The 17,069-nt window shown below is 37.2% G+C and overlaps 1 protein-coding gene across 1 annotated transcript in view; it reads right to left on the bottom strand.

Moving 5' to 3' along the window:
• Positions 1-15,117, bottom strand: part of qua (villin like protein quail) — an 81,220-nt gene extending 66,103 nt beyond the window's left edge. Inside the window, exon 1 of the mRNA XM_073971040.1 lies at positions 14,448-15,117. Within this exon, the coding sequence (XP_073827141.1) occupies positions 14,448-14,486 (39 nt within the window). The 5' untranslated portion in view covers positions 14,487-15,117. The remainder of the gene's footprint in view (positions 1-14,447) is intronic.
• Between the last annotated feature and the right edge of the window lie 1,952 nt (positions 15,118-17,069).

Genomic DNA, 17,069 nt, shown 5'->3' with positions numbered 1-17,069 from the left:
TAAGTTTTCATTTCTCTTCTTCCATTTCACTTCTTTGGGATTTCTCTGTGTTTGCTATTACTCCAATTTTCCTAATCCCCTTTTTCTTGTTCATCCGTTGCTGCCGGAAGAATCCTTTCCGATTTTGTATTCTTTTCTTGAATGAAGAAATGTTATAATTTTCGGTGGTCTTCATTAGGTAATAAATTATATTTAGTTTCATTGTTTTCATGTGAATAGAAAGTAGCTTCAAAGGCTTGTGATGGATGAATGATGGTGGGTTTTAATTGGTAGCAACTGCCCAAAAGCAACAGATTATTTGAAGCTTCATGAAAGAAAAAAACTTGACAGGTTTTAAAATCATGTGAGAGATGGTGATTAAATTCAACTTTTCTATAGTAAGTAATACCTGAATGTTATTTTCTTTGGAGTAGATGACGATCGATGTCATCTTCTAGAAAGCAAATGACGCGTACTCTTCTATGGAGTCGACGCTTTACGTCATCTTCATTGGATCAGATGACGCCTGACGTAACTTTCATTGGAATGGATGGCTGGATGGCGCTTGACGACATCTTCTTTAGATGCATCGTTTTTGGAGCAGATACAAGAGTATTTGACGCTTGGCATCATCTTCTGAATCCTCTCTTCTTCATAATAGATTATATACTATGAAGGAAATGACGACTGACGTTATCTTCCATAGTGTAGATGACGCCTAACATCATCTCTCCTAAGAAGTAAATGACGCCTGACGTCATCTCCTATAGAGTAGATGACGTTTGACGTCATCTCCCACAGTGTAGATGACGCCTGTGGCATCTCTCCTATAGAGTAGATGAAGTCTGGCGTCATCTCATATAGAGTAAATGACGTATGGCATCATATCCTATAGTGAATATGACGTATGGCGTCTTTTCCTATAGAGTAGATGACGTCTGGCGTCATCTCCTATAGAGAATATGACGTCTGGCGTTATGTCCTATAGAGAAGATGACGTCAGGCGTCATATCCTATAGAGTAGATGATGTCAGGCGCCAGACGTTTGACGTCATTTTCTATAGAATAGATGACGTTTGACGTCATCTCCTATAGAGTGTATGACGTTTGACGTTATCTCCTATAGAGTATATGACGTTTGGCGTCATCCTCTACAGAGTAGATGACGTTTGGCGTCATCTCCTATAGAGTAGATGACACCATCTCCTATAAGTATATGACGTTTGACGTCATCCCCTATTGAGTAGATGACGTTTGGCGTCATCCTCTATAGAGTAGATGACGTCATCTCCTATAAGAATATGACGTTTGACGTCATCCCCTATAGAGTAGATGACATTGACGTCATCTTCTATCGGGTAGATGACGTGCGACGTCATCTTCTATAGAGTATATGACGTTTGACGTCATCTCCTATAGAGTATATGACGTTTGACGTCATCTCCTATAGAGTAAATGACGTTTGACGTCATCCCCAATAGAATAGATGATGTTTGACGTCAGTAGATGACGTTTGACGTCATCTTCTATAGAGTAAATGACGTTTGACGTCATCCCCTATAGAGTAGATGATGTTTGACGTCAGTAGATGACGTTTGACGTCATCTTCTATAGTGTATATGACGTTTGCCGTCATCTCCTATAGAGTAGGTGAAGTTTGACGTCATCCCCTATAGAGTAGATGACGCTTGCCGTCATCTCCTATAGAGCAGATGACGCTTGACGTCATCTTCAATCGGGTAGATGACGTGCGACGTCATCTTCTATAGAGTATATGACGTTTGACGTCATCTCCTATAGAGTATATGACGTTTGACGTCATCTCCTATAGAGTAAATGACGTTTGACGTCATCCCCAATAGAGTAGATGATGTTTGACGTCAGTAGATGACGTTTGACGTCATCTTCTATAGAGTAAATGACGTTTGACGTCATCCCCTATAGAGTAGATGATGTTTGACGTCAGTAGATGACGTTTGACGTCATCTTCTATAGTGTATATGACGTTTGCCGTCATCTCCTATAGAGTAGGTGAAGTTTGACGTCATCCCCTATAGAGTAGATGACGCTTGCCGTCATCTCCTATAGAGCAGATGACGCTTGACGTCATCTTCTATAGAGTAGATGACGCTTGCCGTCATCTCCTATAGAGTAGGTGACGTTTGACGTCATCCCCTATAGAGTAGATGACGTCTAGCATGATCTTTTATAGAGGGTATGAAGACTGACATAAACTTCTATAGAATATTTGACGCCTTAACTTTTATTTAGTAAATGACGCTTGCCGTAATCTCCTATAGAGTAGGTGACGTTTGACGTTATCTCCTGTAGAGTAGATGACGTTTGACGTCATTTCCTATAGAAAAGATGACACTTGACGTCATCCTCTATAGAGTAGATGACGTTAGACGTCATCTCCTATAGATGACGTTTGACGTCATGCTCTATAGAGTAGATGACGTCTGACGTCATATCCTATAGAGTAGATAGCGTGTGGCGTCATATCCTACAGAGTAGATGACGCATAACGTCATTGCCTATAGAGAAGATGATGTCTGGCGTCGTCTACTATAGAGTAGATGACGTCTGGCGTCATCTCCTATAGAGAAAATTACTTTTGACGTCACGTATGGCATCATCTCCTATAGAGAAAATTACTTTTGACGTCACGTATGGCATCATCGCCTATAGAGTAGATGACGTCTGGCGTCATCTCCTATCGAGTAGATGACGTTTGACGTCATCTCCTACAGAGTAGATGACGTTTGACGTCATCTCCTACAGAGTAGATGACGTTTGACGTCGTCTCTTATAGAGTAGATGACGTTTGACATCATCTCCAATGAAGTAGATGACGCGTGACTTCATCCTGGAGCAGAGGGCGCCTGACGTCATTCTCTATAGAGTAGATGTAGACTGACGTCACCTTCTATAAGAGTAGAGTAGATGTAGCCTGACTTCATCTTCTGTAGGGCAGATGACGTTTGGCGTCATCTCCTATGGAGTAGATGACGTTTGACGTCATCTCCTATAGAAAAGATGACGTTTGACGTCATCTCCTATAGAAAAGATGACGTTTGACGTCATCTCCGATAGAAAAGATGACGTTTGACGTCATGTCCTATGGAGTATAAGACGTTTGACGTAATTGCCTATGGAGAAGATGACGTTTGACGTCATCCCCTATAGAATAGATGACGTTTGTGGTTATCTCTCCTATGGAGTAGATAACGTTTGACATCATCTCTCCTACAGAGTAGATGAATTTTGACGTCATCTATCGTATAGACTAGATGGCGCCTGATGTCATTTGTTGCAGAGTAGATGACATATGACGTTATCTCTTATATAGAGTAGATGATGCCTGACGTCATCTCTCCTGACGTCATCTTCAATAGATTGGATGACGTATGCAGTCCTCTTTCATAGACTAGATGGAGTTCGACGTCCTCTTCAATAGATTGGATGACGCCTGACGGCATCTTCCATAGGGTAGGTGACATCTGATGTCATCTTCTAAAGATTTGATGACGTCGGATGTCGTCTTCTAAACTGTTGATGAAGTCTGGCATCATCTTCAATAAATTGGATGACGTCTGACGTCATTTCATATAGACTGGATGACGCCTGACGTCATCTCCTATAGATTATATGCCGTTTGACGTCATCTCCTATGGAGTAGATGACGTTTGACGTCATCCCCTATAGAGTAGATGACGTTTGACGTCATCTTCTATAGGATATGGAGTAGATCACGTCTAGCATGATCTCTTATAGAGTGTGTGAAGACTGACATAAACTTCTATAGAGTATTTGACGCCTTATCTTTTATTTAGTAGATGGTGCTTGACGTTATCTGCTATAGAGTACAAGACGCTTGACGTCATCTTCTATAAGATCAATGACACCAGATGTCATCTTCGATAGAGTAGATGACCCCTGACGTCTTTTTCGATAGAATAGATGGCGGCTTTCGTCATTATCTATAGTATATGACGTTTGACGTCATCTCATATAGAGTTTATGATGCATGGCGTCCTCTTCTATAGACTAATTAATGCATGAAGTCATCTTTTGTAGTGTAGATGACGTCTGGTGTCATTTCCTATAGAGTGGACGACGTCTGGCGTCAACTCCTATAGAGTAGATGACATATGGAATCATCTCCTAATGTCCTCTCCGATAGAGTAGATGACCGCTGACGTAATTTCCAATAGATTAGACTTCGACTTTCGTCATCTTCTATACAGTAGATCATGCATGACGTTATCTTATATAGAGAGGGTGATGTCTGACGTCATCTCATGTAGGAGTAGACGAGGTATGGCGTCATCTTTGAAGAGTAGATGATGCATGACATCATCTTCTATAGAGTAGATGAAGCCTGACATCATCTTCTATAGAGTATATGACTTCTGACGTCATCTTCCAAAAAGAAATAACGTCTGACGTTATATTCTACAGAGTAGATGACATCTGTCTTCATCTTCCATAGAGTTGATGCATTGCTTCAGAATTTTGAAAAAGTAAATGCCTATTGAAATTAAGTTGGCTAACAGGCCACTCAAAAAATTACCATCCAAACAACCATTATGGGAGAGGAAATACCCACCACCACCAGCTACCGTTGTAAAAGTACCTGATGATCGTTTACTAAAACCACAAGTTAAGCCACTGTTCTTTTCTTTCGCCCAGGTCAACCCAATGACCCCAATTAACTTTCAAATCTTTCACACAAACTTAACGCACCAAAAGATTGTTTTGACTGAAATACCGCCTGGCTATCATTATCGTCATTAGCATTGGATGTTTATTTTGTAACCACTTCCTCTGTTATGGGAGTTTTTGTGGATTCTCTTTAAAGTTTTCCAGATTCTCTGCCATGTAAATTCTACACAAAGAAATATTTCCATTTCTAACTTTTCTTTGTTTGTTTATTCATTTCTATTTTAGGTTCAGAAGAATGATTGATGATTCACTCTTTATGATGATTCTATGCGAAGTTTTATAATGTACTTCACCGTGTTTATTTTAAGCACAATTTCTTCTTTGCAATTTGTAGAAAAAGCTTAGAGCGCATTTACATCAAACAAGTTTTTGCAAAAGATTTGTTGACATATACGCTATGGAATTGACATTTGAAATCGAGTGGATTTCATAAATCTAAAAGTACTAATAGGCCGTGATATCTGCCAACAAAAAAATGAAGTAAATTCCCTAAACAACTGTCGGTGTAAATAAGGTTTAATAAAATAAAGAAAAAGTGTAAATAGTAATGGAATGATAGAAATTTCGCAGCAAAATTAATGAGATTATAATTGTTTATAAAAAACATTAATATGTAAGAGGTGAATAGGCAAAGGCACGTGCTTTTGCCTTAACTTCCACTTTCAACTTTGTGGGCAAAAGTAAGTGGGGAGGGAGTAACCCCCAAACCAAAAATACCCAACTTACAAATGAATAAATTGGAACTTTGCAAATCTTTCTCATGCAAATACATTATGATTGGTATTTTTTGTTAAAAAGAAATGTTTAACTAATTAACAGTCAAAATAGTTTATTGAACTCTTTTAACTGATGAATGGTCCAGTTTATGTAAACATTGCGTTAAATAACTTTTTAAAAACAACAATACAATTGTTTAAACTTTCTATGAAAACAAAAAAGGCGCTACAAATGCAGACAAACAATTCGCTTACAATTTCTAAAATTGGAAAATTAGTTTTTTCCTATTTTCGTGTATTACGTTTACATCATGCAATGGCAATTTTCCATTAACACCCCGGCGTTATTGGACTTTAAATGGCAACGCCGAGGAGACAATTTCAAGCAGTGGAAAATGTCAGGCATGAAATGTTAATTTATGTTAAATTTTCTAAACTTCCGCTAGTCATTTTCAAATCTCCATTTCCCAGTTGAGGTTTTCCAACAAGGGGAAACATGAACAATTTTTACAGCCAGCAACATCATCATAAAGGTTAGCAGTTTACTTCAAATTTGTATAAACTTTTTTAAATATTTTACTATTGTTGCCCTGTGTAATTATCAACATTAATAATTTGCATAAGATGAGAAAGATTACACATTTAAAAATTTAAACACAATACTGAATAGTTTTATGTGGATCATTCATTCAATGTAGCCGGCTCGGCATCATCATCATCATTAACATCATTTCATTTGAAACAATGAATCGTCGTAAAATGAACTTTGTCAGTGACCTCTTAAGTATTTTATTATTGGCCAATTATATCTAAACTTCGAGAGCAAAAAAAAAAAAAATCGTAGAGTGCAAGCGTTACGATTAAATGAACTTGAAGGTGTTGAAATTGCCTCATAATTACTAACTCCGAAGTTAATGGTATTTTGTAATCTTTTGATGCCTAGCTCGCTCTACTTTTATTTTTATTTAATTTATTTTTGGGTGGATAGCCATAGAAAAGTTAGTGGACCATGAATTATTAAGCATTCCATGTTTTTTCTTTTATTTTTTACCTGCAGAGAAAATTGGTGGGAAATTACAATTTTTGAAAGAATATTAAAATATAAAAGTATTTCTTCTTAATTACAATTTACTTTCTCTCAGAGTTTATGTTTCGTAGTTAAGCATGTGAATTAAAAATAAACAGAAAATAACTGCATTCCCACCACTAACTGAACTGGAAATAAGGTTTAGATTCCAATTAGAATATTTTCGTCAAGACTTATTTGGTGAAACTTAAGGAAAAATATTTGTGGTAATTTATGTAAATGTTTTCAGGTCATCACAGTCATAAACAAATTATAATACTAAAAACTGCATTCTTAGCCAAAATCCAGCATATAGTTGCGCATTAATGTTTATACGATGTAGAAATTGTGTTTTGGGCGGAAATAGACTGCAAAGAATGCTAAAAACCAACTTTATTATATAAAGTTCTTTGAAGCGTATTGTCTGACTGGCTAAAACCTATATTCAACGAAATAATCGGACCATACCGCTTCGGTTGAAGAGCTGACAAATCCCCCATAGAGGGAAGGTCTTTACTCCAAGTGATACAGAATATTTTTTTTTCAACCACCCTACGATCATGCAACGTGAATTTTTATACCCTCAGCATTTATGCTAACGAGGGTATATACACTTTTATACGGGCAAAATGTGCCTCATAGAAATAATGGTTTTAGACCCCAAGTATGTTTGGACGAAATGTGCTTCAGACAATTTGGAGTCGATTGAGCAATGTCCGTCTGTCTGTCTGGCTGGCTGGCTGGAGCGCACGATAACTCTCGAACGGATAAACCGATTCAAATTTTGGCTTTCGCAATATTTTACCCAAACTTAGTTTAACCCCCAGTTTTTGTAACTTATTTTTGTTCGTTCGTCTATATTCGTAATAATTTAGGCATTCATAGCTCAGCCCCCAGATGACATACACATCTAATTTTTCGTATACCCGTTCCATATATCGTTAAGGATTCCTCATTTAAAAATCAGCGCTCTACATTTGCGCTAAAGCGAGTAAATCGATCTACAAAATTTGACAATTCGTGTGAGAAGAATAAAAATGTTTACATAAACTGGGGTTAAGTTCGAAGATGGGCTATATTGGTCCACTCTTTCTCGTACCTCTGCCACAAAAGTTCGAAAATGTTCGGAAAATTTATGCGCACGATAACTCTTGAAGGGAATAGCCTTCAAGATGTGGTTCATACTTTGCCCATCGTGAAATGTGTACCACTCCTTCCGGTACCTCCCACACAAAATTTCGGAAAAGTTCAGTTTAGGGCCATCTCTCGAATCGCTTTGATTTTTGTTTTAGCAACTTGTATTCACTGCCCTCCATACGACGGTACAAATTTCATCAGGGGCAAGCCCATACTTCCTTAGAAAATAGCCTGAAAGTTGCAAAAAATCCCTATGTAAGGTGGTTGGAGCGCAAGATAACTAGGGACAAGTCTATACGTTTTGAGCAAACAGTCCGAAGAGTGTAAAAACCCCCTATGGCACCATATGTTGTGGCTGGAGATCCTTTCTTTTAGTATCTCCTTCGCAAAACTTTTGATCTTTAATCCTAATCAACATTTTTGTTGGTTCAAACGCCCAAAATTTTTAAAACCTCCTAAATACATACGTATTTAGGGAAAAAAATTGTTTCAATATACACAGGCTGAGGGTATATCTCTGTCTGCAAAGCCGACTGATACTTTTTTACTTGTTCCGTAGTCAAGTCATACTTCATATTGTATTGTCCTTAATCTATATGCCACACAAGGACCTCGATCCACCAGGCAAAGTAACGAAGGAGCTGTTGAGCGAGCTGGGGAGAATAGTAGAGTTGGACAATCTAGTTCAATTGGACGATCCGGATCACTGTCCTCGTTCAAAAACGAATGCGTAACATCATAAAAACCAACGTGTGAAATTAGTATACGCAGTTTTTTCAAAGAAATTACCGGTGTCCATTGAACGAGATAGTGATCCGGATCGTTCAATTGAACGAGATTGCCCAACTCTAGAGAATAGGCCTGGTAATTCTTTTATGTGACGCGAATGCTCACCGCCTCCACTGGTTAGCAGTGATATAAACGCCAGAGCTGAACCCATATTCAACTTTATTCTAAACCAACTTTACAAACCCTCACCAACATGGACAACTCTGATATAAAGAATTGAAGGATATTTAAAAAGTAGTCCTTGTCGAATCGCTGGATGATATTTTTTTTAACCCAGATATGCCCAACGTCCTATATATAGGACACACAAAATTCTTGCTAATTTGATATGTTATGTTTATCAAAGTACCGTTTATTTTGGTGATATACTCAGTACACATCTGTAGCTCTTGGGATATTATGTGATTCCATTATTTTGAGCTATTATTTTTGAGTTTTGAGGTCTAGTTCATAGAAGTTGCCACCTATCGCTTAGTTTTTACAATGATTTGCGTTATGACCGATTAATTATTGGGTAGTTTTATAACGAAAACATACACGATGTGGAGCCTACTACGAAAAAACGTTAACTAGATGCCGAAAAGGTGTTTTTGGACTATATGTCAAATGTTTTGTGTCCCATAACACCCAGTTATATGATAAAACCCTGTGTTCAAAAGTGGCCTCAAAAACCACTTTTTTCAAAAAATTTTTAAAAAACATATAAACATACTGTTATTATTTCACATTTGCTTCTAAAAAAATATAAAAATACTTTTAAAATGATCACGATCAAGCAATGGGCATATCTGGGTTAAATCTCTGTACTTGGAGTCAAGCAGAAATACCAGGAAAACGAATTGGGGCAAATTCTGAGCACTGACGGCTTCAAAATTGTGTGAAAGTTGAGAGAGCTGTGGACAGCCTAACCAAAACTTTTCTGACTTGCACTATGAGGATTCATGTCCAATCCACTATCCGGGTAGGAAATCTCAACCGCTTAGGTGGAATAAATAGTTAGCTATTCTTCGTAATGTATCTGAGAAATATTCTAATAATGTCAGTAAGACGAAAAGACCTCGACACATAAGGGGCTGGCTTTCTGGCTAAAGACTAAAGACGAAGTTCTATTCAAATGTGGTTCTGACATTTCGTTATTCCTTTCCCAGAAATGACTTCAGCCAGTCAGCCGCTTATGTGTCGAGGCCTAAACTCAAGTAAACACGAAACTCAGTTCAGATTGGAATGTCTATAAGGTTAATTCAAATAAGTAGAAGAGTGAAATTAAGTAAGCTAAACCGAAGTTCTGAGCAGCTTTATTGAATGAAGTCGTCTGGTTTCGCAAAATAGTGTCTAATGATCCCAAATCCATAGGTAACATTAGGCGGAGCGACTGTTCGTGGACTAAAGGCCTCGACACAAAAGCGGCTGGCTTTCTGGCTGAAGTCATTTCTGGTAAAAGACTAAAGACCAAGTTCGACCTAATTCAAATCTGGATCCGACATTTCTTTATTCCTTTTCCAGAAATGACTTCAGCCAGAAATCCAGCCGCTTATGTGTCGAGGTCTCTGGACTAGAGACCCTGAAAATACTATCAGGCGTTTTTTCGCGGTTGAGCGAACCTTTTTTGATGTTGACCTGCCGCAGCAAGTTATAAACAATCTCGCACTGAAGAGGATGAGAAACTGATAGATAGATTAGCTGGTCTACGAAGACTTCAATGGACAGAACAGAATCAATCGTCGCTTGCTTTGCTTGCTTCCCCAAATGTCAAATTATAAAGGAATATTAGAGCCTCTTTGCAAATCCGCCTGCATTCCCCTTTAAGAGGCTCTGGCATTCCTTTATAATTTGACATTTGGGAAGCAAGCAAAGCAAGCGACGATTGATTCTGTTCTGGCCTTTAAGGTGACATATATCCTCAAGGCGAGGAAGCCGAGACACACTCTATCTAAAGTCTTCTTCCTTTCTGTTAAAGACTATGAAAAGAATACTTAATCCTGAATCAGATCACAATTAGAATCCAAAAAGATCGCAGAAATTTCTTCTATCCCTGTGAAATACACTGAAAGAAAAATACGTTGTATCAATGAAATTTGACATTGACTTTGAGCCAACGTAAGACTTCATTGCATTAATGAAGCAGTTTCATTGAGTTTCATAAAATAACCTTCATTGTTCTAATAACCCTGTGCCATAGTATTCATGTGACAGTTTCATGGCAATAATAGAATGGTAACTTCTAAGTACTAAATCCGATGATTACACATGTAAGTAACTGACAGATATTGTTGTTTAATGAAACTTTTTCATTCATTCAATGAAACTCTACATTTTTCTTTCAGTGTATTGATGAGATATTGAACAACTAAGAAAGTATCAGTCAGCTGTGCTGACGGAGATATACCCTCAACCTGTGCGAGTTCAAACTTTCATATATGGACGATATTTATAGATTAGAATACCGAGTAAGCAACCAAAACCCTATTCCCCAATAATTACTGGAGGTACTTGAAGGAAAGGACCGACATAGTCTATTATGGAAGTCGATCTTTTTTTGGGAGTCATATTTTTCTATATATATCTCGCCTACTAGTCATTTCAGTGGGTCATCGTATAACTTTTGGACCCGTATGCCAGGGAGCATAGACTTGTCCACGGAAAACATAATATCGCTGTAAACAGGACCACAATGAACAGCATCGGTATTCATTTCCAAAAGATTTCAAACAGACCCAAAACTGCACTTAGACACAAATGTTGAACTATTGTGAGGGAGGTACCCTAAGGAATGTGTGTGCAGATAAATTGGATTTGAAATTGGAAAATTTAATTTTAGCAAAGACACGAACCAACTACAGCGTACTGTACAGAGCACTTCTAGGGCGAAATTTAAATTTAAGTTTAATGACAAAATTTAATTTAAGAACGAAACTAGTAATATATTTATAATATTTAAACAATATTTAACTGAATTAAAGGAAACTGTAAATATTTATTTAGCATACAATTTTATTATAATAATGAGGTTTGTTTAAAGGTATAAATAATTATATACGTGTCAAAAAAATTGGAAAACAATTATTTTATATACCCACTACGAAAGCTGGTAAAGGGTAATTACTTTGGGGCCCCCACTAAATAATGGGGAGGGGTTCGTCCACGGAATATTTTTTTCTGGATAGAACATCAAATTTCCATCAAGCCCATGTCTTTCAATAAATTCTAAATACATTCAGATTTTGGAAAAAAAATTATTTTATATACCCCCTACGAAAGCTGGTAAAGGGTAATTACTTTGGACCCCCACTAAATAATGAGAAGGGGTTCGTCCCCCTTTCGTAGGGGGTATATAAAATAATTGTTTTCCAAAATCTGAATATATTTAGAATTTATTGAAAGACTGTGCTTGATGGCCATTCGATGTTCTATCCAGAAAAAAATATTCCGTGGACGAACCCCTCCCCATTATTTAGTGTGGCGCCCCTTTACCAGCTTTTGTAGTGGGTATATAAAATAATTGTTTTCCAATTTTTTTTGACACGTATATAATTATTTAAACCTTTAAACAAACCTCATTAATATAATAAAATTGTATGCTAAATAAATATTTACAGTTTCCTTTAATTCAGTTAAATATTGTTTAAATATTATAAATATATTAAGAGTTTCATTCTTAAATTAAATGTTGTCGTTAAATTCAAATTTAGCCCTAGAAGTGCTCTGTACAGTACGCTGTTGTTGGTTCGTATCTTTGCTAAAATTAAATTTTCCAATTTGAAATCCAATTTAACTTCACACACATCCCTAAGGAGAGGACCGATATGGGCCATTTTAGAAGTTAAAATAAATTTGGACAAAATATTAGGAGATCCAAAGTTTGGAACAAATTGATTGTCCCGTTCAAGAGATATTGACATTTTTAATTATTAGGGGAAGTACCTGAAGTTGTGGACCGGTATTGTCCATCTACGAACTGAAACTAAGTTTAAACAAAATATGACGAAGGCCAAATTTTGCACCAAATCGGTTTATTTTTGTCTGATTAAGGCGAAGGTCATTTATAGTGATATTTATTCAATTAATTTTATTTCGAGTTGAGCTGTTATGAGCTAAGAGGTACATTGAAAAACCAATAAGGAAAGGAAAGGATCGAAGTCGGGCGGGGCCGACTATATGATACCCAACACCACTGTGAATAGGTAAATATATATAGGAGCTAAATCCAAATGTGAACAGATTACGATATAATTTGGCACATATATTTCTAGACCAAACACCGTCACACATTCTAAATTTCATCAAAATTAGACATACATAGCGTCTTTGGTGCATCAAATACCTTAAATCGGGCGACAATATACATATATATCTGAGCTATATCCAAGTCCGAACCGATTTCGATAAAATTTGGCACACTTATTTATAGACCAAATTCCGTCACACATTCCAAATTTCATATATATATATATATATATATTTCATATTTCATATATATTTCATATTTCATATTTCATATATATATATATATATATATATATATATATATATATATATATTCATATATAACGTCTTTCGTGCACCAAATACCAAAAATCGGGCGAAAATTTATATGGGAGCTATATCCAAATCTGAACCGATTTTGATATAATTTGGCAAATTTATCTATAGACCTAATTCCGTAACACATTCCAAATTTCATCAAAATTGGACAGATACAGCGAGTTTGGTGCATCATATACTTCAAATCGGCCGAAAATATACATGGGAGCTATATCCAAATCGGAACCGATTTCCATATAATTTGGCACATTTATCTATAGATACAGCGTGTTTGGTGCATCAAATACCTCAAATCGGCCGAAAATATATATGGGAGCTATATCCAAATCTGAACCGATTTTCACCAAAAGCAATAGCGTTCTTCATTAGGCTAAGAAAATGATCTTCCCCAATTTTCAGCCAAATCGAACAATAAATGCGACCTGTACGTTGCGAACGGACGGACATGCATAAATCGACTCAGAAAGTGATTCTATGCATATCCCTAGAAGGAACTATAATAGGTCTATCTCTTTTCCTTAGGTAAGTTACATACAAATGCACCCTTACCACAGGGTGGTGTAGGGTATAATAAATCAACATAGGTCCATAGAACGGTACCCCCTGATTTCTGCCATTTTGGGGGACTTGACCACATCTTTCAATGAAATTGACTAAAATTTGGCTAACGGTACTCCCTAGTGTTAGAAAACCTTCTTTCAAAAATTGTTTGAATTTGGTCCACGTGTTGATAGGGTCCCCATATAATGATGCAAAATATGAAAAAACTCAAACTACATCCATTTGATCTCTTTTGATTCATTGGAAAGCTGATTGTGTTATCTGTAAAAAAACAGAAAAAATATATGAAAATACCTATCTCTATTCGTACAAAAGTTACAGAGTTTTGACCAGGAAAAAACGATTCTGAACCACTGTGCGTCTTTTGCAACCGGCTTATTATTTCACTCTTATCCGGCGACTATCTTAATGGGTCGGACCAAGATCTATTTAACAGGTCACGTAAGTAGCACAACAACAACTCATTTTTGGCGGAAATTCTTCAATATGTCAAAACGTTTGTTTACGTTTTCATACAATTTATTCACAATAACAAAAAATTTGACAGATTGAAACCAATCAGCTGGACGTTTTACGCCACCTTATTATTTCATCATGGGTCGGACGGTTACACGAACACTACAACAATCACTATTCGAAACAGCATTTATCGGCTTTTCCTAAATATCACCCTACTTTAGTAGATTTGAAGAAAATTCACCCTGACTTACAAAATAAGGAGGACTTATTTAGTGTTTCACTATAGAGTCCCCCGTTAGAGCTTCCTGACCACATAGCAAAAAATACTTTTTTACCCTTATATTCTAGTTCACATTGGAGAGAATTCTACTTCTGTGTTATAACAAGTGAAATTAAAAGTAATGTACATAAACTTACATACATTTTTATATGGGTCACATTGTTTCTTAGTAGTTTTAAGTATTTCTTACCTGTTTTATGAAGTTGAATTGTAGGGCTTTGGTTGCCATTTTCTCCTTCTATGCAGAAGAATCAAGTTTTTTTTTCAAATGTTTACTTAGGCAAATTTAATTTTTGATATTTCAAGTTTTAATAATTTTATTAACAATCAAGTGTTAATAGGAATAGTATCAATTAGTTTACTGCGGTTTGGATCAATAGCACGCTATAAATGTCGAGTATAAATAAAATTAAAATTAATAAACAAAACAATTACAATTTGTATTTTCAATATATTGAAGATTTAGAACTGTAACATTAATGAACAAAAACACTTGGATATATTCCCGAAAAAATACAGCTTCGCACAGAATAAATGTCAATTGTTTGTAAAAATATCCCGGCGTTTTCACGTAATTTACATTTGCTTTATTTTAATTCTGTGCAACCACCTGTTTGATCGATTTTGTTTGTAATTGTAATTTCTTTTTATCTCTGCTATTTCTAATTTTGTAATTTACAATGAAGTTTTGTTTTATTTTGATGTCGGCGTCTTTTCTGTTTTTTCTTTTGTCTGCCTGTTTTGAAGTTGGCGTATGACCGCTTGGTCTCGATCGGTATTCAAAACTAAAATGTCCAAAACAAAGTCTGATCAGAGTTTGTGGTTGGTCAAAGAGTGCTTTTCATTCCACTTTTGTTTATGCTTTTTTGGCCGTTTGTATGCTTGTTTGTGTTTATTGTTTTGCGTGTGACGCACAATGGGATGTTAGGAAATATGTATTTACCTAAATATGTAGACTGGAAAGGGGAAAAGAAGTTTCATCTAGTGATTAAAAACTTGGAGCTTTGTGGCAATGTTCATCACACAATTTGTGTGAATTTTCTCTGAGAAGAAAATGCCGGATATTAAAGGTTTGTTTTTCAACAGCGGAAATTCATTAACCTGTATTAAAATACTTCCAGATCAAAATCGATAAAACCTAACTTATCTACGCATTTTTATGAATAGGATAAGAAACCAAAAACGTGGAGATTTGCCCTCTGACCTAAATGAAGGTATCAAGACAGCGTTTCACAGAATGCAATATAAATGAGCAATAATTGGAATACTGGGGATTTAATTCATTCTGCCACAAATGAGCTTAATAAAGGCCAACCAATGGCAGTATGAAATTTGGTATCTGTATCTGTATTATATCGTAGAGGCATTAAAGTTAAGAACAACTGCAACACGAACCCTCAATTGCCGAGTTCCCGAACATTTGCTACGCGAGTGCCTAGAGTCTGAACAACCGCAACACGAACACCTAATGCCCGAACACCCACAATACGAACATTGCTTGCCCAAACAACAGCTAAACAAATAACGAGTCTTCGACATGTACCGAATTGAAACGAGGAAACGCCATTTCGGCCAGGGGCCGTCACACCAGCAACTACATGTTCAAGTCCGTCTTTATTTTTATATTGGGAGCGATATGTCTCAGAATGCCTGCCCCGGATTCTTTTCTTTCGTCCCAGAATAAGAGTAACCCCGAACTATACTTTTACCCCATTTGTCACCGTCTCATCCATCATGGGTCGCGGTCGGTGAAATGCAACGGGTGTCGGTAGTGGGTGCATTTCAGGAATTGTTTAGTTCTGACCTTCCTGAGGGAGTATAGCGATAGAGATTATGTTGCTTCTTGCTGCGCCAACTTTATCCCCAGTGAGTCTTCGTAGTCGTCATCGGATTATGAAACTCCCCCGCGATCCCACCGATCTTTGGACTTGCAATCCTATTGCAACCACCAGTCAGTCCAGTACAGACCTATCTCGCTTGAGCTTGACTCTAGTGTGTATGCGGTAGCGGTAAAGTGTGGAACCGCTAAGATAGAACTACTGAATGTGTATATCCCGCCGTTTAATATCTGTGTCCTGCCTTCGCCTGACATCAGGTCACCGTTGGAAGGTGATAACAGGCTGGTCCTAGGGGATTTTAATGCACATAATGATCTATGCCATTCAACCAGACCAGAGAGGCATAGCGCTGGTTGAGCAAATAGCTAGAGGAGACAGCCCTCTAATCCTGGTGGGTGCGTCCACGTTCACGGTGCAAAATGTGGAGCTAGCTATTTGTTAGTTCGGCTGACATATCCATTGTGTCACCTGTTCTGACGAAGGACGTGACTAGGCAACCCGTCATATCGTACCAACTCCCTATCCTCATCTACATCAATAGACCACCATACTTCACAACTTTTGTGCGCCGTACTTTCCTTAATCATGGGAAAGCCAATTGGTAAGGATTCGTAGAATTCAACAGGAAACTGACCAATCCCTCTGATGGAAGGACTTTACGAGACATCATATTCCTGCTACTCGAATACCTGAAATAAGACCTAATTTCCCAGAAACTGCCCAATCCCTCTGATGATCGGGAAGCAGAGAGGAATTCCGAGACATCATATTCCTGCTACACGAATGCCTAAAATAAGAACTAATTTCCCAGCAGAGGCGACGGGATTAATGAATGAGCTGATAACGGTTAAGGCGTTCTCAAACCCTGGTAAAAATCATGTTCGGACAGCTGTCATATTTAACGGCGAGGTTATGATAAATCCGAAGAGGTGCGCGGGCTACTTTTGCCGACAATTTGTAGAGCACCCCAATAG

Source organism: Musca autumnalis, unplaced genomic scaffold, assembly GCF_047663935.1.
Source record: "Musca autumnalis isolate F117 unplaced genomic scaffold, ASM4766393v1 scaffold_2, whole genome shotgun sequence".
Taxonomy (NCBI): Eukaryota; Metazoa; Arthropoda; class Insecta; order Diptera; family Muscidae; genus Musca; species Musca autumnalis.
This window is presented reverse-complemented; position numbering and strand designations above follow the sequence as displayed.